Source organism: Dendrobates tinctorius, unplaced genomic scaffold (genome assembly GCF_039654945.1).
Source record: "Dendrobates tinctorius isolate UK_male_01 unplaced genomic scaffold, ASM3965494v1 ptg000044l, whole genome shotgun sequence".
Classification (NCBI taxonomy): Eukaryota; Metazoa; Chordata; class Amphibia; order Anura; family Dendrobatidae; genus Dendrobates; species Dendrobates tinctorius.
Genome location: NW_027361712.1, coordinates 2,990,609 through 3,015,284, shown reverse-complemented (window position 1 = coordinate 3,015,284; position 24,676 = coordinate 2,990,609). Strand labels below are relative to the sequence as shown.

At 42.1% G+C, this 24,676-nt stretch overlaps 1 protein-coding gene across 1 annotated transcript in view; it reads right to left on the bottom strand.

The window, feature by feature from the left end:
• Positions 1-24,676, bottom strand: part of LRRC2 (leucine rich repeat containing 2) — a 608,842-nt gene that overhangs the window by 9,168 nt on the left and 574,998 nt on the right. Inside the window, exon 7 of the mRNA XM_073575526.1 lies at positions 15,133-15,285. Coding sequence (XP_073431627.1) covers positions 15,133-15,285 — 153 coding nt within the window. The remainder of the gene's footprint in view (positions 1-15,132; positions 15,286-24,676) is intronic.

Sequence of the window (24,676 nt, the reverse complement as noted above, 5' to 3'; positions counted from 1 at the left end):
AGATGGCAAGATCTGAGGAGGAAAGGTAAATTGCAACTCGCCAGGCCCAAGAGGGTGGCGACAAATGAGATAGGGGGTTGGAAAGATAGAGGTGGGACACCTGAAGGAGGCATGCAAAGCCCCCACTGTAACCGCCCTTTGCACTCTTCCAATACCATGGCATACTACACCCCCTGCCAAGATTCCCTCCTGGACTAATTATAAAAGTAACTGAATATCCCTGAAAATTGTTGTTTGAACAGTTTTGCCATTTTTTTTTATGTCTATTGATGTTTGTTTTCATTCTAGAGTTTCTTAGAGAAATACTCCTGTGAGCATACTGTGACGTATGCACTGGCCGATATATGATGAGAAATACTCCTGTGAGCATACTGTGACGTATGCACTGGCTGATATATGATGAATTGGGTTTGGTCTTGGTGATGCATAAATGTGCATTCCTCACCTGAGGGTTTGTAATAGACCTTGATGTTTTAAAAGGCAAAAGACCACAGCAGATATAAGATGATTCTGTATGTGGGAGCCATGAGAGGAACATACAAGTAAAAGAGGGAGTGACCATACAGACAATGAATTTAAGACTGACCTAAGGTTAGATGACTGATAATATACTGGGGGTTGACAAGATAAATAGATGACTTATTTGTACTAAGTGTTGTCTTTGTCACAGTATGTGCTTTGTGTATTTGTCATGGATATCCCTTGATTAAAATTGGTTCACAGCCAAAGAAAAATTCATGTGGTATTTTTATTTTTTATTTGGTATATTTTTGTATGACCTTTTCTGAATTTTAATTGTACTGTGTTTAGCATTCTTGGTTTTTAAAGGAATTGTTTTTTCTCTTTTCAGTCCATACATGTTGGATTGGGGGGTGGGGTGTGTAATTAACCTTTTGTTTGCAGGAGTGAAAGAAGAAACCTTGGCCATTTAATTAACATGTAAATACAGTGCACAGTAAATAGTTCATTCCTGCAGTAGTGAAAAAGGAGTCCATCTAATATAAGATTATATTTTATGACTTATTTTTGAGTTTTAACATTTTTTATTTTTTGGGAGCTCCCGTGCAAATTGGGTTTTGAAGAATATATATATGTTAAATGATTTCAATGAATGCTAGTTTGTTAATGTCTTGATATAGCTTTGTTCACCTAAACCTGAGTCATACAATGCAAATGTGTGGGTACCCAAGGTGTGTGTTTGTCTATATATAAATGAGAATCTACTGAATGAGTGCATTAGGTTTAGCCAGAGAGTGTGTTGATGTAATGTGTATATTATGTAAAAATAATAATTTGCTAGAATTGGGTTAATAGCAAATTGGTTTGGGTTCGGTTTAACTTAACATGTAATTGTACTGATTCTGATTAGTAGTAACATTATTTTGTGATCTCCATGAACATGATTGTACTGGTAATTATGATCATCGTTCTTATGCAAATGTGATTGACATGAATTTGATGTGTTTGATCAGTGTATAAGTCCATACACATATGATATATATTTTATGTAGTATTATTATCTAAAGTAGAAATATTTGCTACAGTAGAAAATTTCAAAGGTCATTCTGGGCACAATTAATATGGACCAACAAACCTACGGTAATTTTGTTTGATTCATTTGATCAAGGGGTGGAAAACAAGCCACCAGGACTGAGTTATTTTGGACTGTTGCTTTGGACTGAGTTAGCTCTGCCAAGACTTTGGAACTTTCAAGTATGATTGTGAACTTCACTTTCACTCAGTGCAGGCTGTGTCTTGTGTGTAAACTGAAGATGTACAATTGAGCGCTGAGACTGAGCCCAGATGATGCTGAACCGTCACCAGGGTGAATCCTCATGACTGCCAGCTGATGCAAATGGCATATAAAGTGAGGCCCTGAACAGCTGCAGCAATAGAAGATGAAAGGTACTCTTATGCTCAGCCATGGACACCTGCACTTCTCTCACCCATTGCTTTGGAGAAACGAGGGGTTAATGTCATGAAGGGCAGGGACAGGCTGTTCTTTAGAGTCTGTTCTTTTGCTAACCAGGGAAAGTAGTGAAGTCACCCCAAAGTGATGAGAGCATAATAATCCCCGTGCTTTCCCTGCAACAGAGACCCATTTAAAAATTGCTGTCAAGAAGATCCGAAGAAAGAAGATTTCTACAGACATTTGATATTTCATTACCTGTTGGTCCAATGTTGTTTTTGTTTTGATTTTTTCCGTTTTAAGCCCAGGATGTTAATTTTTACCAAAGCGGTTTTCTATTGGTAGCAAATAAATAAAATATATATATAAATGAGCAATGCAAATAATGAAAAATGGTATAGTTTAGTGGCAGGTTAATTAATTAAAGTGATTGAAACCAAGGGGTGGAATGTATACTATGAGTTATTTTTAATGGTTTCAACACTCCAATTAATTAATACCAACTATTGATATAGTTTCAATCAGCTCTTTGAACCTTCCAAGAAGGTCATTGAAACTTGTTTCAACCAGATGGTCAAATTGTCCAAGCAGAGCAAATAACTGGCTTACACTTATCTACCAACAAAGGACCATTGATATTCAAGGCAACTACCTTAATTAGATTGGGTGTGTTAACTTTCCCCATGGATGTTATCTTGTACTCTGAAGCCCCTCCTCCAGCTTGCTGTATTTCTGCCATGTGGCACACATGAGGCCTCCTCTAGCTTCCTGTATTATATACTGGTTAAAACAGGTATTGAGGGGATGTGTTTATAGCCAATGGACAATAGACTTGTGACATCATTCCCCATATGGTGGGGCTGGACACACCTTTTAGCTGGACATATTAAAAGAACTAGGACACATGTTCTCGCTCTCTCTTGGCTCATGGAGGATGACTGGTCGACGTCTATCTGAATAATGTAATGTATGAATAATGCCTGTTTCTGATTAATGCATATGCATTTATAGTTTTATAAAGTTTATTATTTGATCTTATCACTTATTAAGTAAATCAATTTAGTAAATTCAATTCTTGTGTGAGCATTTTCTTATTCATCACAATCCATTGGAACCCTTACAATACACCTGTATTAGACTCCAGTTTCCCCTGAGGCTGCCATGTCTCTGGCTATACAGGTGGATTGCCATCTTCATCATCAGAGATATAAAGAGACACCCCAATATGCAAGAGGTCGGGGGCCAAGAGAAACCTGGTCTAAGGCCTCTGAGGAACCCATGCAGTTGGGTGGGGCAACATATTATGGAATGCAGTTTGCTGTACGGCGCAATGCAGGAGTATGTTTGTACTGTGGCGCAAAGGGCCATTTCATGGACACATTCCTTTCCCTATCTCACTGTTAACATCTGCTGGAAAACAAAGGAGCCCAGGTTGCAGGAAGGTTAGCAACCCGGGTGTACATATCTCCTCCGTGGGTAGGACACAATGTTTTATGCCTTTTGAAATTAATCCAACATGGTGGTTATTTCTGCCTTTCTGGACAGTGGGGCAGGGTTTAACTTGATTGACGCTAGGTTCATCCTGGTCCAGGGCCTCAAACCACATACACTGTCCAGACCTAAACCCAAAATCCCCAACGACTCTGCACCCTCTAGACAGGGGTACTTTACTCAAGCCATCCAGGGGTTACATCTACAGTTGTGCTCAAAAGTTTACATACCCCAGCAGAATTTTTGCTTTCTTGACCTTTTTTAAGAGAATATGAATGATAACACCAAAACTTTTAGCTGCTGTCCTCTCTCTGCAAGTCAATTTCCCAGGTTGGGTCAGTGACTTCATCCTCCACCACCTCGTCTTCGACTTCCACACTCTGGTCATCCTCCTGACTTCCTGATGTAATAGCATCACTTGTTGGCAATTGTGTCTCATCATCATTCACCTCCTTCAACAGTAATTGTGTTTTTCCACCGTCGCCTTCTTGAGAGCATGGTTGCTCAAATATTTATGCATTGATTTCCTCATGTCCTGCTTGAAATGGGCAGGGCGAGAAGCCAGAATCTATAAATGGAAATGTGAATAGCCCTGAGAAGTGGTTTTGGTATCAGTTGCAGGCTGCAGTATAAAGGACATGCCATTCACCGTATACTGTCCGACACGATCGTTTCAGCACGATCTCTCTATAAGTGCTGCTATCAGCAGTATTACTATTTATTATATTTAGCCCTAAGAAGGCCTGTTGTTGTAATTAAAAGAAATATAAATGTAGTTGAATCCCTGGCTAATATGCAGCTACAATTCTTTCCATCTCTCATCATCATATCTCCTTACTCTGCCTGTTTCCGGTGTACAGTGTGACGAGCATAGCATCACTTGTCTTATGTAGACCTGATGACGCTATGCGGCAAGCTATTCACAGCAGTGTCACAACCAAGATGGCTACAGGATTACACTGACTAGCAGAATTAAAAAAATACTCACTGAATAACAAACATCCTGAGCACACTGATGCTTGAGCGAGTGACGAGTAGTGACGAGCACGCTCGCTCATAACTAATAAAGATGTCTAATCACTTTTAGCACATGGTGTAAAAAACAATAAAAAAATTCCTATTTGTATAAAATGTATTGCTGCTTTTTGCTAATTTCAACTCCCAAAAATCAGAGTAAAAAGTGATCAAATAATATTATGTTTGAAAAATGGTACCAATAAAATCTCCAACTCATTCCATGTAAAAAACAAGCCGTCACGTGACTGTCGGTAGAAAAATAGATAAATTGTAACACTCAAAATATGTTGATACAAAACTGCAGAAAAGAAGCATTTTTTTAGTGTGATGATAGCAAAACCTAAAAAATATATAAATCCGTTATCATTGTGATCGTAGTGAACTAAATAATAAAATAGTCTTATCACTTGCACCATATATTGAACAGCGTAAAAAATTAATTAAACCATTTATTGAAATGCTGTTGATTTGTTAATTCTGCCTCCTAATATGTTCATTCTACCTCCAAAGATTTCAGTAAGGCTCGGCTCAGATTTATCATGTGTTCTAAACTGAATACTAACATCGGGGGTTTCATCTGAAATACATTATTTACACAAAATTCCCAGCAGAACATTCCCTATAATGATTCATATGGGGTCATTTTGGACTTCTTCCGGGCATATGATCTGGCGGTGTTCAACTTATTATGATATTTTTTATGCATAAAAGCATGGTCGGCTACAGTTTTGTGCACTTCTGAAAAGATGGACACTGCAGAACCAAACTTGCCTCATTATAGTGAATGGATCCATCGGAGGTTTCATCTGAATTACGTATTTCAGAGATTTAGATGTAAGTGGTCAGTGTAGAGCCCAGGATAAATGTGATGTGATCCAAAATGTTATGTGCCCCAAAATGTTACCAATAAAATCTTCAACTCAATCCATAAAAACAAACCCCCACTCAGGTCCATAATTTGTTAACAGAAATATAGGGGATTTTCATGTTACCAACGAAATCCTGAGATATCTGAACTTCAAAATCCAAAAGCTCCTCTCCCTTCTGAGACCAAAAAGGGGCTGTGAAGGAAATACCGGTTCCTCCCACGTCACCAATGTGACGTAACTATACAGGCACAGCTCTCTGGCGCCCCCTTTGTCTCTCAGGTCAGTAAGGGAACTGCACCTAGTGCAAATGGCCGCCGGGGAGGATGTCCTGTTACCCGCTGGGTATTGTAAGATTCGTAATCAGAGTAAAAGCATCAGCCCAAGATTAATTTCATGGTTTAATTGCCTTAAGGGTGCACTAGATAATTACAGAAATATACAGTAAGCTATACAATGGAATTACAGTGGATTTGCAGTCAGAGTAAAATATAACAATAATGGTACAAGACTTAGAGATATTAAGCTGGAGGTCAATTTACCAGGTTGTAGGTTACATGTGGATGCCGGGAGCTCTGCAGTCCACAGGTACAAGAATCTTAGTTGCTGGACAGACCCCAAAGCGCATGCCACGGCTCCCTTGGCGGATCTGTCCCCAGTTCCTTCTTAGATCATCATCATCTGGTTCTTCTGTGAGAGTGAGACTCTGCCATGTGCTGCTAGTTCTTAAGCATGCTGGGTTCCACCCCCTGTGTCAGAGGGTGGGCTAATAAGCTCCACCCTTTAGCTCCCTGCAGAACTTATTCCCAATATCTAAGAAAGGGGGTAACTTCCTCCAGGATGATCGGATCAGGACACGAGAGGTACCAGTGAATGCGGTTTGTTTTGCCTGTCGTGTGGAAAGCAAACATGGCCCCACTGGGTCGCTGTGGAGGGCCAATCTCTATATCTCAGGTCCCAGAGCCCTCACCGACTCAGGAGTCACACTGTCAGATGCGCGATTTCCTCAGGATCACGCAGATATTTTTTATGAGTCTATAACTCGAAAGGTGTGCTCATAATCCATGATCCTAGGATGGAGTCAGAGCAGCTGGGAGAGACAATGGATGTGTATTTATGTGTCCAGCTGACAGGTATATTCTAATTGAAGGCCCCAGACACCTTTCTGCCCCCTGCTGGCATGGCTCCTACTCAAGCTTTGAAGTTCTGTTTTTGCCTTATCTCATTATCATACTAAAAGACCTTGCTATTCAACATTGGAGCACTAAATCCTGCTTTCTTCATCACAGGGGCCTAAACCACAGTTAGCACTCATGTTTGGTATCACTGTAGCAATGAGAGACCGTCTAATTTATGGATGCTTTGCTCCAAAAGCAAAAACCATGCACAATGTATGGGGGACTCCAATAATATATTTTTACTTTTACGCTGCATCTTCCACTGCATGTTTGTTTCAGGAAATCTACAATGAAGACAAAATTGTCAATCCAGCCATGGATGATTTCCTAGAAGGGTGTAAATTTCAAAAAGCGGTCACTTTAGGGTATGTTTGCTATTCTGGCACTTAAGGGCTCTGCAAATGGAGTCTGAAAAATATTGTAGAAAACTCTACATTGCAAAAGTCAGTCAAGTACTGCACCTTCCCTCTTGAGCCCTGCCCTGTGGCTAAACAGTACTGTACAGTCACATATAGGGTATTACCATATTCAGGTGAAATTATGCACAATTTATAAGGCCTGTTTTATGTATTTCCCTTGTGAAAATGAAAAATCTGGGGCTAAAATAACATTTAAGTAGTAGATATGTAATTATAACTTCGTCACCATTCAATGGTATAATATTTTGTGATACACATGTGGTATCAATATGCTCACTGAATCACTAGATGTATTCCCTAAAGGTGAAGTTTGTAAAATGGGGTCACTTATGTGGGGGTGCTGTTCTGGCACATCAGGGATGCTTTCAATGTGACCCGGCACCCGCAATCCATTCCAGTAAAATCTGTACTCTAATATGGTGCTCCTTCTCTTCAGCGCTTTGCGCTGTGTCTGAAGAGTAGTTTCAGACCTCATATAGGGTGTAAGCAACAAATTATATGGTCCATTTTCTCCGAATTACTCTTTTGAATATTTAAAACTTGAGGCTAAAACAACATTTTAGCAAAAAAAAAAATTTTTCATTTCCATAGCGCAATGTTACACTATCCAGTGAATCACCCATGGGTTTATAATGCTCAATATATCCATAGACAAATTCCTCAAGTGGTATAGTTTCCAAAATGGAGTTCTCTAAGAGGGGTTTCTGCTGTTTTGTCACCTCAGCAGCTCTTCCAATGCAACATCGCGTCCACAGTCTATTCCTTCCGAATCTGTGCACAAAAAGTCAAATAGCGAGTCTTCCTTTCTGAGCCCTGCCATGTGCCTAAACAGTAGTTTCCCCCCACAAATGAGGCATCGGATTACTCAGGAGAAATTGCATAAAAAAATGTTGTGATCGATTTTCTCCTATTATCCTTGTGAAAATGAAAAAATTGGGGCTAAAGAAATATTTTTGTGACAAAAATAAAAAAAAATATTTTTATGTTCCAATGTTTTCAAGTTCCTTGAAGCATTCGTGTGTTGAAAATATTCGCCATACTCCTAGATAAATTCCTAGAGGGGTGTTGTCTCCAAATAGAGTTACTTTTGGGAACCTTCTGCTGTTTTGGCACAACAGTGGCAACACAAGTATGACATGGCATCTATTCTAAATAAATCTGTACTCAAAAAGTCAAATAACAATCTATCCCTTCAGAGCCCTGACACGTACCCAAACAGTAGTTTTACCCTACATATTAAATATCCACGTGCTCATGATAAATTGCACAACAAATTTGGTGGTCCACTTTCACCTGTTATCCTCATCAAAATAAAAAATTTGAAGCTAAAGCAACATTTTAGAGAAATGCATGTTTTTTTATTACTTTTTTTTCACTTTGCTATCATTCCTGTGAAGCACCTGAAGGGTTAACAAACTTCCTGAATGCTGTTAGGTGTGCTGTTTTTACAGTGGGGTTTTGTTTAGGAGTTTTGTTTAAAAGTGGAGTGGTCACTAAAATGATGGGATTAGTACGTTTTGTTTGAAAAATGAAAAATTACTGCAAATTTTTTAACCCTTCTAACTTTCTAACATAAAAATATGCTTCAAAAATTATGTTTACATAAAAGAGACATGTGGTAAATAGTGATGAACGATCGTGCTCGCCACTACTCGTTACTCGCCTGAGTATCACGGTACTCGGTGTACTCGGCGAGCACCGAGCATTTCCGGGATTACTTGGCGGGAGCTCGGGTCTCAACCCAACTTTTCTGGCGGACTTTAGAGACCCAATCACTATGCAGGGATTGTCTGCCAGGCAATGAAACGCCACAGCCATCTTTATTTTGGTCATGCAGTGATTGACAGGTTGCATTATTAGGGGTAGGATATATTGGCCGTATATACCAAGCCCCAGGTGTAATTGGCTTTGAAATTTTTTTGGCCAGGGCTAATAGAGCTTTTTTTTATTGCAAAGCAATTCATAGCCCTTTTTTTCCCTCCATATGCTTTTTGACAGTGCACAATACAGCCAGATCCTTTTCCTAGCACAGCGTGAAAATCCAGCAATTTGAAAGGGGTCCTAAACATCCCTTTTGAGTGCTCAGAGAAATATTTAATTTTTATGTGGTACGGTTTAGTAGATTTGTTTTTAGTGTCTTGCACAATTTCTTGATACTATTTTGCTGAACCGCCCCCAAAAACACATACAGGCCACATATTTTACAGTGTGGTATATCTGTGACACTCCTCATCCATCCTTTTGCTAAAAATTTTGGTCTTTTTAGCCCTAAATCAATGTTTTTGCTGTCTGGCACTGTACTTATATACAGCACTATTTAGCCAAAAAAAAAATACATACAAAACCTACAAAAGACAAAATGAAAAAAACCCTGCTGTAATTAAATAAATAAAAAGCAAAAGAGCATTTAAATCATACAGAGTTCTTAGTAATACTGTATTTGATCAAACATAGCATAAAAGCCGTTACACCATCGACAAGGTGACTCTGTGGTCGGGGCGGTCCTACACTGTCTAGTATTAATAACCTTATCATGTGTCAAAGTTGACATCTGTGTGAATAAGGGCAGACAAGGACCGGGTCACAACCACTGGACACCAGTCAGGGGAAGCCTTTTGAATACCATTTACAGCTGAGGAGAGGGAGGCCACACCCCAGCTTACACAGAATGCAAAAATACAAAGGAAAAACACAAAAATTGAGCTTGGTTTGAGTTGGTACACATACAGCATATAAATGCATGTTCACATGACCAAAAAGCTTACAAAACCTACAAAAGACAAAATGAAAATAACCCTGCTGTAATTAAATAAATAACTGGGACAGTTTTCTAAGACCCTCCCATTACCCTTGCACTGAGGCGCGGGGTAATCTCACAAGGAATGCAATCTTTTCTAAGATGCTGAGGGAGTACCTTGCTGACCGTGCAAACGTCCGCCGTGCCTTTTAATTATTGGGTATCCAAGCTGGCCATGTGGCATGAGCTGGCTCTCTACGCCTTGGAGGTCCTGGCCTGCCCTGCCGCTAACGTTTTGTCCGAGCAGGTTTTTAGTGCTGCTGATAGCATTATCACAGATAAGCGCATTCGTCTTTCTATGAAAAATGCAGACAGGCTGACTTATAAAAATGAACAAGGAATGGATTAGGCCTGACTTGTCAACACCACCAAATGATGACAGCGAAGCACAAACTCCAATGTAGTGGCTTTTTGGGAGGTGTATTCCCATGCACCTCTTCACAACCAAACATAGATATACACTTCCTGATTTTGGCTAATTGGTGTCCTCATCCTCCTTCTCCTCATCCTCTCCGTCCACCACCACTCGAACACCAGGGTGAACGTATTCAGTCATGCTCCGGCGACTCTACGTTTTGGCAAGGGTGTTATGATGCCCGTCACCAAAATACAAAAGATATGTACACCCCAAGGGGAAATGTTTGCCAGCCCATACACTAAGTGTATGGGCATTCCAAGTCTAGGAGACTCGCTCCTAGAAATTGGGCCTATTTTTTAATCAGGCCTTCCTCCAAGTCTCATTATCCACATCCACTCGATCAAAAGGGTTTACGTGTTCTGTGCAGCTACAGCCAGTGTCGAATTATTAACAAGGGTGGGTGGTTATGCTGTGCATAAAATACTTGTTCTGAAAAAGGATGAGGTGTACCTCACAGGGGAAATATTTGCCAGCCCATACACTAAGTGTATGAGCATTCCAAGTTTAGGAGACCCGCTCCTTTAAATTGGGCATAGTTTTTAATCAGGCTTTCCTCCACGTCTCATCATCCGCCGCCACTAGATCAACAGTGTGAACGTGTTCCATGCTGCTACAGCCAGTGTCGAAATCCTAACAAGAGTGGAGGTTCTTGCTGGGCATTAGATACTTGTTATGGAAAAGGTTGAGATGTGCCCCACAGGGGAAAATGTTTGTCAGCCCAAAACACTTAGTGTATGGGCATTCCGAGTCTAGGAGACCCGCTCCTTTTTAAGGGGACATTTTTTGTTAAGAGGCCCTCCTACATGTTTCTTCCAAGGGGGGATTGGGGTTATTGGGGTGCAAATGACTTGGTAGCAGGGCAGGCCTTGCTGTCAGTGCATAAGAAAACAGAATGGGTGTACAAAATGAATAATGTGAAGTGGATTTTCTTGGGCCCATCCAGTACCTGGGTTCAAAGGCATATTGGGGTGCAGAAGACTTGGCAGCAGGGCAGGCCTTGTTATCAATTCATAAGAAAACAGAATGGGAGTACAAAATGAATAATGTGAAGTGGATTTTCTTGTGCCCATCCAGTATGTGGGTTCAAAGGCTTGTTGGCGTGCATATGACTTGGTAGCAGGGCAGGCCTTGCAGTCAATGCATAAGAAAACAGAATGGGAGTACAAAATGAATATTATGAAGTGGATATTCCTGGGTCCATCCAGTACCTGGGTTGAAAGGCATATTGGGGTGCAGATGACTTGGCAGCAGGGCAGGACTTGCAGTCAATGCATAAGAAAACAGAATGGGAGTACAAAATGAATAATGTGAAGCGGATTTTTCTGTGTCCATCCAGTATGTGGGTTCAAAGGCTTATTGGGGTGCATATGACTTGGTAGCAGGGCAGGTCTTGCAGTCAATGCATAAAAAAACGGATTGGGACTACAAAATGAATAATGTGTAAAGGATTTTCCTGTGCCCATTCAGTACCTGGGTTCAAAGGCATATTAGGGTGCAGATGACTTGGCAGCAGGGCAGGTCTTGCAGTCAATGCATAAGAAAACAGAATGGTAGTACAAAATGAATAATGTGAAGTGGATTTTCCTGTGCCCATCCAGTATGTGGGTTCAACGGCTTATTGGGGTGCATATGACTTGGTAGCAGGGCAGGCCTTGCAGTCAGTACATAAGAAAACAGAATGGGAGTACGAAATGAATAATGTGAAGTGGATTTTCCTGGGCCTATCCAGTATCTGGGTTCAAAGGCATAGTGGGGTGCAGATGACTTGGCAGCAGGGAAAGCCTTGCTGTCAATGCATAAGAAAACAGAATGGGAGTACAAAATTAATAATGTGAAGTGGATTTTCCTGTGCCCATCCAGTATGTGGGTTCAACGGCTTACTGGGGTGCATATGACTTGGTAGCAGGGCAGGCCTTGCAGTCAGTACATAAGAAAACAGAATGGGAGTATGAAATGAATAATGTGAAGTGGATTTTCCTGAGCCTATCCAGTACCTGGGTTCAAAGGCATAGTGGGGTGCAGATGACTTAGCAGCAGGGCAAGCCTTGCTGTCAATGCATAAGAAAACAGAATTGGAAAATGAATAATGTGAAGTGGATTTTCCTGTGCCCATCCAGTATATGGGTTCAAAGGCTTATTGGGGTGCATATGACTTGGTAGCAGGGAAGGCCTTGCAGTCAATGCATAAGAAAACAGAATGGGAGTACAAAATGAATAACGTGAAGTGGATTTTCCAGTGGCCATCAGTACGTGGCTTGAAAAACTCATTGGGGTGCATGTAAATTTGGGGCAAGTCAGGCCTTGCATTCAATGCATCATTTTTTCTGGAAGCCCTCCTGTACCTCTCGTGAAAGCCCATCCACTCACTGCATAGGCAATAACAGTTTAGGGGACCCACTGTTTAATAATGGCCCATTAAGAAGATTAATGCCGCCTGATGCCCCAATAGAAATAGGCCCTGTGACTTTGAGTCCCTCATTCATAAATGAAACAAGATGTGTCTGCTTATGTGTCACACACCACATGGCCAGCTAGGGTTGTTAAATGTTCCAATGATATTTCCAAGTAAATGCATTTGTATTGGTTGAAAACAATGTTAAAGTTGAAAAATGCTTAAAAAATGCTGCGTCTGAACATAGCCAAGTGGGAGAGGAACATTTTGGTCTGGGGTCGTATATTTTGCCTTATATACAAGTAATTAACCTAGAAAGGATGTACCTTTACATATTTCCCAGCAAAATCCGTTTTGGTATGTTTTTGGGTGGACTGGTAAAAATGGCATGAAACTCTGACAACATTGTTTAGAGCTGTGAACCAGGAGTCAGAAATGCTTCCAGGGTTGATCCCCATGATGTCCCTGTGTCATTTGAGCAGTGTTTCCATCATTTTCACATGTTTTTAGACCTTAAAAGGACCTCCAGGGGGGGATCACTGTAAAAATGCTCGGATCTCCCATAGTCTTACATTGGGCTTGTTGTTCTGTCCGAGTACCCAAGTATTCTAATTTGCTCGACCCGAGTAACGAGCACCTGAGCATTTTAGTGTTCGCCCATCACTAGTGGTAAATGCTATTTATTAATTATTTTGTGCAGTATGACTATTATTTTTTGAGGACATAAAAAATCAAAGTTAAAAATTGTAAATTTTTCTAATTTTTTTGTCAAATTTTCTATATTTTCATTAACACTAATTATATTGACTTAAATTTACTACTGTCATGAAGTACAATGTGTCACGAAAAAACATTTTCAAAATTGCTGGGATATGTTGAAGCATTACAAAGTTATTACTACATAAAGCAACACTGGTCAGACTTGAAAAATCAGCTGATTAGATAACTAGAGTAGCTAGATGTCTCAGAATAAAATATGATGGCATATAAAGAGTTGTCCTTGATTACAAAAAATGATCAGCTTTTTTCCTCATAGGCTGCATTTCTCATTGCAGTGTATCTACTTTGAACTGAAAACAAGACAGAACCATGTACATTTTGCTGATTCTGAAAAAATGAGCCTATTATTTTTTGTAATTTTGGACAACACCTATAAATATTTAATACTGAAAATTATGTAGGAATATATATTAAAATCAAACTCAATATAGTTCAGAAAATGTAACAATTTGTAGTCTTTATTTTGCAGTCTCTTTTATTTAAAGGGAGGATAAGAAGATCTGTTAGGTTAATTACACAAGTGAAAATCACAAGAAAGTTTTCATATTTATGACTGCAATTAATATGGCAATGAATTTATGCATAAGTACGAATTTGCAAATATTCATATGCAATGTGCACACAGACAAGCTGTGAGTTGGGGTACTTTACCATACTCACAACCCACAACATGTTTCAGCAGTTTTATTTCCTTCAGTTATCTGTAACAGCTAAGATATGCAGTGCTTAAAATTTATCATACATATTCTTGATGGCCACATCTGTCAACATGTGTTAATTATGGAATGGTTACATTTATGGGAAAATGTATGCACTTGCCAGGATATTAAATAAACATTTCTTTATCATTTTGATACATAGATTCTCATTTATTCTAAAGAGAATTTACACTCAAAATTTTTAAGTGCAATTTCTCTTCTATTCTCTCTTCCCTGGATGGTTCAGAAGAATATTATTTGACAGAGACCTATCCATTATATCCTAAACTCTGCTGCCCAACTAATTCACCTGTTCCCCCACTATTACCCACCCTCACTGCTCTGTTAATACCTTCTCTGGCTCCCTATTGCCCATAGTCTCCAGTTCAAAACCCTAACCATGGCATACAAAGCCATTCACTACCAGTCTTCTCCATATATATGTGACCTAGTTTCCTGGTACTGACCTGCACGCAACCTCCTATCCTCACAAGATCTCCTAATCTACTCCCCTTTCATCTCTTCTTCCCACAATCGCATACAAAATTTTTCCCAAGCTTCTCCCATGCTATGGAACTCTCTACCCCAACATATCAGACTCTCGCATACCGTGGAAACCTTCAAAAGGAACCTGAAGAGCTACCTCTTCTGATAAGCATACAACCTGCAGTAACCCTTGTTCCATCATACTTCTGCATGACCACCTCTATCTTCGCCTAATGTATCCTCACCCATCCCTTGTAGTTAATAGACTGGGAAATTCGTGGAAATTTTTCTGCACTGCTATATAAAATTGAAGACTAGGCAGGTTCATAGATAAGAAATGGAGGTTTATTCACAACCTCAACGCATTTCGAAGTCAACACAAGACTTCTTCAAGAGGTGATCCCTTGTAGACTGTAAGCCCTCTTGGGCAGGGTCCTTTCTCCTCCTGTTCCAGTCGGGGGCTCATTTTGTTCAAGAATATTGTACTTGTTTTTTATTATGTATACCCCTTGTCACATGTAAAGCACCATGGAATAAATGACAATAGAATAATAAATAATAATAATAATAGGGAGAAGGAGGGTGGGATCATCCCAGATTCAAGTTTCAACTGTATTTTATTAAGTAATAATAATGTAAAAGACAATATCTTACTTTTTCAATTAAATCTATAGAACTTACCTCAGTGAGGGATTCTCTACAAGTGCAGAGGGTATTTCAACCAAGTTGTCACCACTAACCACCAATAATTTCAAATTGGTGAGATTGGTAAGCTCAAACGGCAAGTAGGTAATATTGTTCTTTTGCATCAACAAGGTTTCAAGATATTCCAATCTGTAAAATAAAATACATCATTCTAAAAAAAACCACATAAATAAGTTTTTTACCATATGAATGGTGTATAATTATTCTTTCTTCACCACTCAATGGTATAAAATTCTGAGAGACACATGTGGTGTCAACATGCTCCCTGCACCTCTAGATGAATTCATTTGGTGGTGAAATTTGCAAAATGGGGTCGCTTATTGAGGGGTTGCACTGTTCTGGCACCTCAGGTGCTCTGCCAATGTGATATTGTTCGATCAAGCCATTCCAAAAAAACTTTACTCCAATATGGCGCTTTTTCCAATTAGAGCTTTAAACTGCACCTCAAAAGTAGATTTCGACCACATATAGGGCATTTTGAACCTCAGGAGAAATTGCATACCAAATTGTATAGTTCATTTTCTCCTTTTATTCCTTTCTAAAATTGAAAACTTAGGACCAAAGCAACATTTTAGTGGAAAAAAAATAGTAATTTTACATTTACTCATCCTAATGTTATACAATTTGGTGAATCGCCTGAAGTTTAAAAATGCTCACTATAACCCCTAGACAAATTTCTCAAGAGGTGTAGTTTCCAGAATGGGGTCACTTGTGGGGGTTTCTGCTGTTTTGACATGTCAGGGGCTCTTCAAATGGGACATGGTATCCACAATCTATTACAGCCGAAATTGAGCTCCAGAATTCAATTGGCGCCCCTCCACTACCGAGTCATGCTGTGTCCCCAAACAGTAGATTTACAGCACATATTGGTTAAGATCTGCACCTTGCAGCCCCACCTGACATCACTAATATGTCGGAGGGGGGGCGTCATGCTATACAGTCTCCCCACATCCACCAACAAGATGTTCTGCACCCCCTGGGGATACATAATGTCAGCTTGTCATAGTTTTACACAGGCACCCTCTGCCCACATGGGCACAGGGAGGCATCAGGAGTGCTGATGTGGCACAACACTCGCTCACAACACTGACAGGCTGAGAGACTCCTTTCACTAGCACTAGTGAAACAAAACCTTGTCAGATAGGTAGGGCTGCAACCAGTTCCTCATAGTATATAATTCTGGTCCATTATCGGGATTATATCGGGCCAGAAACAAGCCCCAGTAGCATGTGACATTAAACCAAGAACATGAATGTGTGGATTTGTGGATCGAGATAAAAGAGCATTCCAAGGTTAAGTTGGATATTTAATCATCTTAAGGACATAAAAGGAAAAACACTATATACACCATGGATATGCAAATACAGTAGTCAGATATGCAAATACAGGTGGTAGTACAATAAGTATAAGCAGATGATACACAAGCCACTTACCAACTTGATGGTCGGCCTTGGTGCTGGCAGCCACATGGGAGGTGTGGGGTGTCAGCTGTTTCCATTTTTTCAACACAATACCTGGCATGACTGTTGTGAGTTCATTTTCCCCTTCACCATTGAGGTCTGATGAACTCCCTCTTCTGGTGAAGGAAGGTAGTGAGGCTGATTACAAAGCACCTGAGCAGAATGATGATGACTGGGTGACTGGGATTGCTGACTGGATATAAGGCAGCCGACGCCCTTCTGCCTTGCGGGTGATTACTCTGAGGGATTCTTGGAGACCAGTCTGATTCCTGCTCCTCAAAAGCTAAGTTTTCTGCTCTACTTTTTGCATTTGTGTTTTGGTTTTGTTTTGCCTTGTTTCTCTGGATATCTGCCTTTCCCTGCTGGGTGAGCTGAATTCCTTTTTGCTCTGTCTTCAGATAATACCTGAGTACTGATATAGTCTTTTGAAGCCTAGCGTCTTCAGGGCTTTTTTCCCTATCAGTCTGTTGTTTTTGAGACGGTTTTGGTGGATTGCAGACAGCAGCTTTTCTATTCTGTCCTATTTAGTTAGCTTGGGCCCCATCATTTGCTCAGCCTATCTTTCTATCTGTGTGAGTGTTTTTTCATCTTGCTTCACCATCATTATATGTTGGGTGCTGCCTATTGCTTTGGGGTCTGCTCTGGGGCAGTTTAGATTTCCCTTTCTGTCTTTAGGCGATGTAGTTCTCCGGCTGTGATCGAGGGGTCTAGGGCACCATAGGAACCCCCCACGGCTACTGCTAGTTGTTGTTGTTAGGTTCAGGGGTCTGCAATCCGATAGCTGCCAACTTCTCTGGTTTTCTGGACTTAGCTAGTATTTCTGTTTTTGCCTCCTACGGTGACTCATTCATAACAGAATCACCCGCCATAACGCAGATCCTAGGGTACTCAATAGCAGGAAAAAATTGTAAAAAAAAAAAAAAAAAAAGTGTGTATATTTTTTCCTCTATATCTCTGAGGCCGTAGGGGGAATTTTTTTTTCTCTCAATGGAGATAAAGCAATTGTCTGATCGTGTGGAGCAACTCGCTGCGGAAGTGCGGGGAATTTCCGCCTACCTTGCTCATTCACATGCTGCTGAACCAAAGATCCCTACTCCTGATGTGTTTTTTGGGGATTGGTCTAAATTTTTGAATTTCAAAAATAATTGTAAATTATTTTTTGCCTTGAAGCCTAACTCGTCAGGAAGCTCCGCGCAGCAGGTTAAAATTGTCATCTCTTTGCTGCATGGCGATCCCCAGGATTGGGCGTTTTCTTTGAAACCAGATGATCCTATTCTGACTAATGTGAACGCATTTTTTCAAGCCTTGGGGTTGTTGTATGATGACCCTAATGCTATTGATCAGGCTGAAAAGACCCTGTTGGCATTGAGCCAGGGTCGAGATTCTGCAGAATTGTACTGTCAAAAATTCCGAAAGTGGGCGGTCCTTACTACCTGGAATGATAATGCCTTGGCAGCTCTCTTTCGGAAGGGTTTGTCAGAAGCCGTAAAAGATACTATGGTGGGATTTCCTGTTCCCTCTGGTCTTGACGATTCTATGTCATTAGCCATTCAGGTTGATCGGCGTTTACGTGAACGCAGGACTGCACGAGAGGTGTTGCCACCTGTTGAACAAGTGTCTGAACCTATGCAATGTGATAGAGTTTTGTCCAGGGAGCAACGTCAGGAGTTCAGAAGGCGTAATAAGCTGTGCTTTCTTTGTGGAGATGCCTCGCATATTATTTCTGTCTGTCCTAAACGAGAGAAACGCTTTGCACACACGTTTTCTGTGGGTGGTGTTCAACCTAAGTTTCTTCTGGCAATTACTCTGATCTGCTCCCTGTCCACATTTTCCACCAAGGCTTTTGTGGATTCGGGAGCAGCCCTGAATCTAATGGACTTGGATTTTGCTAAACGTTGTGGATTTCCGATGACACCTCTGCGGACGCCTATCCCTTTGAGGGGGATTGATGCTACTCCTTTGGTGAAAAATAAACCTCAGTTTTGGACCCAGGTGGTAATGCGGGTCGCCCCAGACCATCAAGAAAATTGCAGATTTTTGGTGTTTGCATGATACCATTGTTCTGGGGTTTCCCTGATTGCAAATTCATAATCCAGTTTTGGATTGGAAATCTGTGTCTGTGGTAAGTTGGGGTTGTCGGTGTGCCCTTAGTGAGGCTCCGGTTTTTTCCACCTCTCCTCAGTCGCATGATGTTCCTGACTATTTGGCGGACTTTTATGATGTATTTAGTGAGAATGAGTCTGCGTCTTTGCCTCCTCATAGGAGTTATGACTGTGCAATTGAACTGAGCCCGGGGTGTAAATTTCCTAAGGGTCGGCTCTTCAATTTATCTGTACCCGAGAACGAGGCTATGCGATCCTATATTAAGGAAGCGTTGGAGAAGGGTCATATTAGACCATCCTCTTCACCCTTAGGTGCCGGTTTTTTTTTCATGGCCAAAAAGGATGGTTCATTAAGGCCTTGTATTGATTAGCGTGCCCTCAACAAAATACTATTAAATATCAGTATCCGTTACCCCTGATTTCGGATCTATTCTCCAGAGTTAAAGGTGCTTGCTGGTTTACCAAGCTTGACCTCAGGGGAGCGAATAATCTTATCCGCATTAAGCATGGGGATGAATGGAAGACGGCGTTTAATACTTCAGAGGGACATTTTGAGTACCTGGTGATGCCTTTTGGGCTCACTAATGCCCCTTCTGTCTTCCAGTGCTTCATGAACGACATTTTCCGAGACTTTGTGGATAAATTTTTGATTATCTATCTGGATGATATTTTGATCTTCTCCAAGGATTGGGATTCTCATGTGGAACATGTTCGGACTGTGTTCCGGATCTTGAGGGAGAATTCCCTGTATGTCAAAGGATCGAAATGCCTTTTTGGGGTACAGAGGATTTCATTTTTGGGATTTATTTTGTCTCCGTCAACTATTGAAATGGACCCGGCCAAGGTACAGGCCATTTATGATTGGGTTCAATCCACTTCTTTGAAGGCCCTCCAGAAGTTTTTGGGTTTTGTTAATTTTTATCGGAAATTTATAGCAAAATTTTCTAGTATTGCCAAGCCATTGACTCATCTGACTAAAAAGGGTGCTGATGTTTTGAATTGGTCTCCGGAGGCTGTTTCTTCCTTTCAGGAGCTGAAGCGAAGATTCACTTCTGCCCCGGTTTTGTGGCAAACTGATGTCTCACTCCCGCTCCAGGTAGAGGTGGACGCTTCTGAGATTGGTGCAGGAGCTGTTTTGTCCCAAAAGGATCCTGTAACATCTAAAATGAATCCCTGTGCTTTCTTTTCCCGAAAGTTCTCTCCATCTGAACGTAACTATGATGTGGGGAATCGGGAACTGTTAGCCATGAAATGGGCATTTGAGGAGTGGAGACATTGGTTGGAGGGAGCTAAACACCAAGTCGTGGTCCTCACTGACCACAAGAATTTGATTTACCTGGAGTCGGCCAAACGCTTGAACCCTAGACAGGCTAGGTGGGCCTTGTTTTTCACACGTTTTGATTTTGTGGTCTCTTTTCTTCCTGGCACTAAGAATGTCAAGGCAGATGCCCTCTCTAGGAGCTTCTTTGCTGATTCTCCTGTGGTGACCAAACCTGCTACCATCTTAGGCGAAGGGGTAGTTCTTTCTGCCATCTCGCCTGATTTGAGACGTGCTCTGGAAGAGTTCCAGGAGGACAAACCTGAGCGTTGTCCCAGTGGAAAGTTGTATGTTCCTGACCAGTGGAAGAAGAGAGTGATGTCTGAAGTTCATTGATCTGCATTAGCTGGTCATCCAGGTATTTTTGGTACTAGAGATCTGGTGAGTCGGTCTTTTTGGTGGCCCGCCTTGTCTCGTGATGTCAGGAATTTTGTGCAGTCCTGTGGGACTTGTTCCCGGTCTAAACCTTGTTCTCACTCTAGTGGGTTGTTGATGCCTTTGCCGGTCCCCAGGAGGCCATGGACCCATATTTCAATGGATTTCATCTCTGATATGCCTGTTTCTCAGAGAATGACTGTTATTTGGGTGATTTGTGATAGGTTCTCTAAGATGGTTCATCTTGTACCACTCCCTAAGTTGCTATCTTCCTCTGAGTTGGTGCCCCTGTTTTTGCAACAGGTGGTTCGCTTGCACGGGATTCCTGAGAACATTGTATCTGACAGAGGAGTTCAATTTGTGTCTAGATTTTGGAGGACTTTCTGTTCCAAGCTGGGAATTCAGTTGTCCTTCTCCTCTGCTTTTCACCCTCAGACCAATGGGCAGATTGAGAGAACAAACCAGACCTTGGAGTCGTATTTGAGATGTTTTATTTCCGCCGATCAGGATGATTGAGTTTCATTTTTGCCCTTGGCCGAATTTGCTTTAAATAATAGAGCTAGTTCTGCCACTTTGATGTCACCTTTTTTTTGTAACTTTTGGTTTCATCCTCGATTTTCTTCAGGGCAGGTGGAGCCGTCTGCCTGCCCAGGTGTTGACACTGTGGTGGAGAGAATGCACCAGATCTGGGACCAAGTGGTGGATAAGTTATCTCTCTCCCAGGAAAAGGCCCAGCGGTTTTCCAACCGACATAGGACCATTGGTCCCCAGTTTAAGGTTGGTGATATAGTTTGGTTATCATCAAAAAATATCGCTATGAAGGTGGCTTCTCCTAAGTTTAAGCCTAGATTTATTGGACCTTACAAGATTTAGGAGATTATTAATCCGGTCTCTTTTCGTTTGGCTCTTCCTGTCACATTTAAAATTCATAATGTGTTTCATAAGTCCTTGTTGAAGAGGTTTGTTGAACCAGTTGTTCCTGGGGTGGCACCTCTGGACCCTGTATTAGTTGAAGGTAACATGGAATATGAGGTAGAGAAGATACTGGATTCCCGTCTGGCTAGACGGAGACTCCAGTATTTGGTTAAGTGGAAGGGTTATGGTCAGGAGGATAATTCCTGGGTCTCTGCCTCTGATATTCATGCCAAAAGATTGGTGCGTGCCTTTCATCGGGCTCACCCTGATCGCCCTGGTGGGTTCGGTGACCCCTCCTCAATGAGGAGGTACTGTTGTGAGTTCATTTTCCCCTTCACCATTGAGGTCTGATGAACTCCCTCTTCTGGTGAAGGAAGGTAGTGAGGCTGATTACAAAGCACCTGAGCAGAATGATGATGACTGGGTGACTGGGATTGCTGACTGGATATAAGGCAGCCGACGCCCTTCTGCCTTGCGGGTGATTACTCTGAGGGATTCTTGGAGACCAGTCTGATTCCTGCTCCTCAAAAGCTAAGTTTTCTGCTCTACTTTTTGCATTTGTGTTTTGGTTTTGTTTTGCCTTGTTTCTCTGGATTTCTGCCTTTCCCTGCTGGGTGAGCTGAATTCCTTTTTGCTCTGTCTTCAGATAATACCTGAGTACTGATATAGTCTTTTGAAGCCTAGCGTCTTCAGGGCTTTTTTCCCTATCAGTCTGTTGGCTCTTGTTTTTGAGAGGGTTTTGGCGGATTGCAGACAGCAGCTTTTCTATTCTGTCCTAATTAGTTAGCTTGGGCCCCATCATTTGCTCAGCCTATCTTTCTATCTGTGTGAGTGTTTTTTCATCTTGCTTTACCGTCATTATATGTTGGGGGCTGCCTATTGCTTTGGGGTCCTCTCTGGGGCAGTTTAGATTTCCCTTTCTGTCTTTAGGTGATGTAGTTCTCTGGCTGTGATCGAGGGGTCTAGGGCACCGTAGGAACCCCCCACGGCTACTGCTAGTTGTTGCTGTTAGGTTCAGGGGTCTGCAATCCGATAGCTGCCAACTTCTCTGGTTTTCTGGACTTAGCTAGTATTTCTGTTTTTGCCTCCTACGGTGACTCATTCATAACACATGACCTTCCTGTAGAAGTGGACAATGGGCCACAGTCTTGCACAAGTACTTAACTTCTTGATCGGTCACTCCATTTCCCGTCCCCGGGATAGTCCTAGTTTCCCTCAATCTAGATCTGGTAACTGAAATGCCAAAACCTATGATGGATCATAAGTTCTCTATAGGAGGTCATAGGGAGGCAGTTTTGGTGTCAGGCCTTTGTTACCCTTGGAGACCAAACATGACTTGCTAACTAGCCGTTACTAGCTGTTCTTAGTTTCTCCTCAACCTGGGGTGCTAGAACTGATCAGGACCCCGACGGGCATTCGGTCCATTCCCGAGATCTCAAAAATGGTTTATGGCTAGGATGTATGATAACCCCATAGCTACTTATAAAATTACTGTTCCTGTATGTCTGGGTGAATTCTTTCAAGCAGATAAGCAGCTTGGGCTTCCAGCAGGGCTTTATCATGCATGGAAGGCCTTGGTACCAACTAGGCTGCTGAAGGTGTGAACTTTTTCATTTGAAGCAACCTGCTAAGCCAGGTGCCCAGTCTCAGCTTTACACGGATATAAAACAGTTGATTGGCATGAAATTATATCCCACATATTCTTCACACCTCCCCCTTTAGAGAGTGCTAGGGGGAAGCACTTTTCGGTGCTCCCCCTGTGCACCTGTCCGTAACCTCCCCTTGCCGAGATAACCCATCGACATTATTGTGTTCATGTCCCTTCTTGTGGTGAATAGTAAAGTGGTACCACTGAAGTGCAAGTGTCAGGTCTTGAACCCAGCAGCTGTGCAACAGGAGGCAGCTCTTCCCCCTGGATGTCATGATCCATGCGGGATCATGTCAGATAAGAGCACTGGTAACCTTTTTTTTTCCCTCTCTCTAAGCTTTGTGCTTAGAGATAGTTTTGCCCCCGGTAGCCAGTATGCTCATTGCACTGGTGTTTTTAGAGACAGTTTTGCCCCGGTGGCCAGTATGGTCATTGCACGGGTGTTTTTAGACATAGTTTTCCCCCGGTGGTGGTTAGTGTAATTGCACGGGAATCATTAACAGGTGTGTTTACTCAATAAAGATGTGTCAGTTGTTCTGACTCACATTGGTGATATTGTTGGGCTTTTCCAACCATGCTGGGTGAAGGAAGGAGCTGAGGAGAGTACAGGACAGCTCAGTCAGAGTCCTGGAGTGGCAGCTATGGTGTCAGCAAGGAGTTTATGTATAGCATGGTGGAGTGGCAGTTATGGTGTAGAGCTGCACTCAGTTGCTGGACTCTTTTGCTGGAAGCTGAACTCAGATGCTGGACTCCGTTGCTGGACAGCTGCACTCAGGTGCTTGACTCTGTTGCTCCAAAGCGGCATTCGGGTGCTGGATGCCATTGCTGGACAGCTGCACTCAGGTGCTGGACTCTGTTGCTCCAAGGTGGCACTCGGGTGCTGGACGCCGTTGCTGGTCAGCTGCACCCAGGTGTTGGACATGGTGGGAGGAAGATGCACTAAGGTGTTGGACTCTGTTGCCTGGAGCAAGTGCATCAGAGCAAAGCTAAGTGTTTCCCTGTTTGTCACTTTTCCTCATGTTGGTGTTAGTACAGCGGTGGGGCCAGTGCCTGCACCACCCAGCTCCCTAGTAAGGAATAGGTGTAGGGTGTGCTAGGGTGACAGGTATCCTGATCGGCGACAGGTGAGGAGCCTGTATAAGGAACGTCAGGAGTGCTAGGGACACTGACTCAGGGGAGTGCAGGAGGTCTCCACGTCCCCCGTTCCTTATCGCAGGGCCCACCGTTGTAAATGTTTCCCTATCCCCTGTGTCTTGTTGTATTAGTTACCGGCCTGCGGGCTGCGTCACACTGGACAATTACACGTGCCGTGTCCTGTTGTACTAGTTACCGGCCTGCTGGCTGTGCCACACAGGACGGGGCAGGTGACACTGGACAATTCCTTGCTAACCCAGATACTAGCACCTGTGATGTTTTGATTGTCTCCACCCTGATTGAATACCATACTTAAACCTGGCATTGCACTTCCTTCCTTGCGATATTATTGAGCTACTAGCCTTTAGTGAAGCTTCCTTTCACCTTCTCCTTCATTCCAAGATTATACTGCTGTACACCGACCCACTGGCTATTCCTGACTACACTTCCTGTTGATCCTATAACTACATTGCTGCTCATTTGTACCGACCCCCGGGGATATTCCTATGCTTCCTGCTGATCCTTTAACTACATTGCTGCTCCTGTGTATCAACCCCTTGGCTATTCC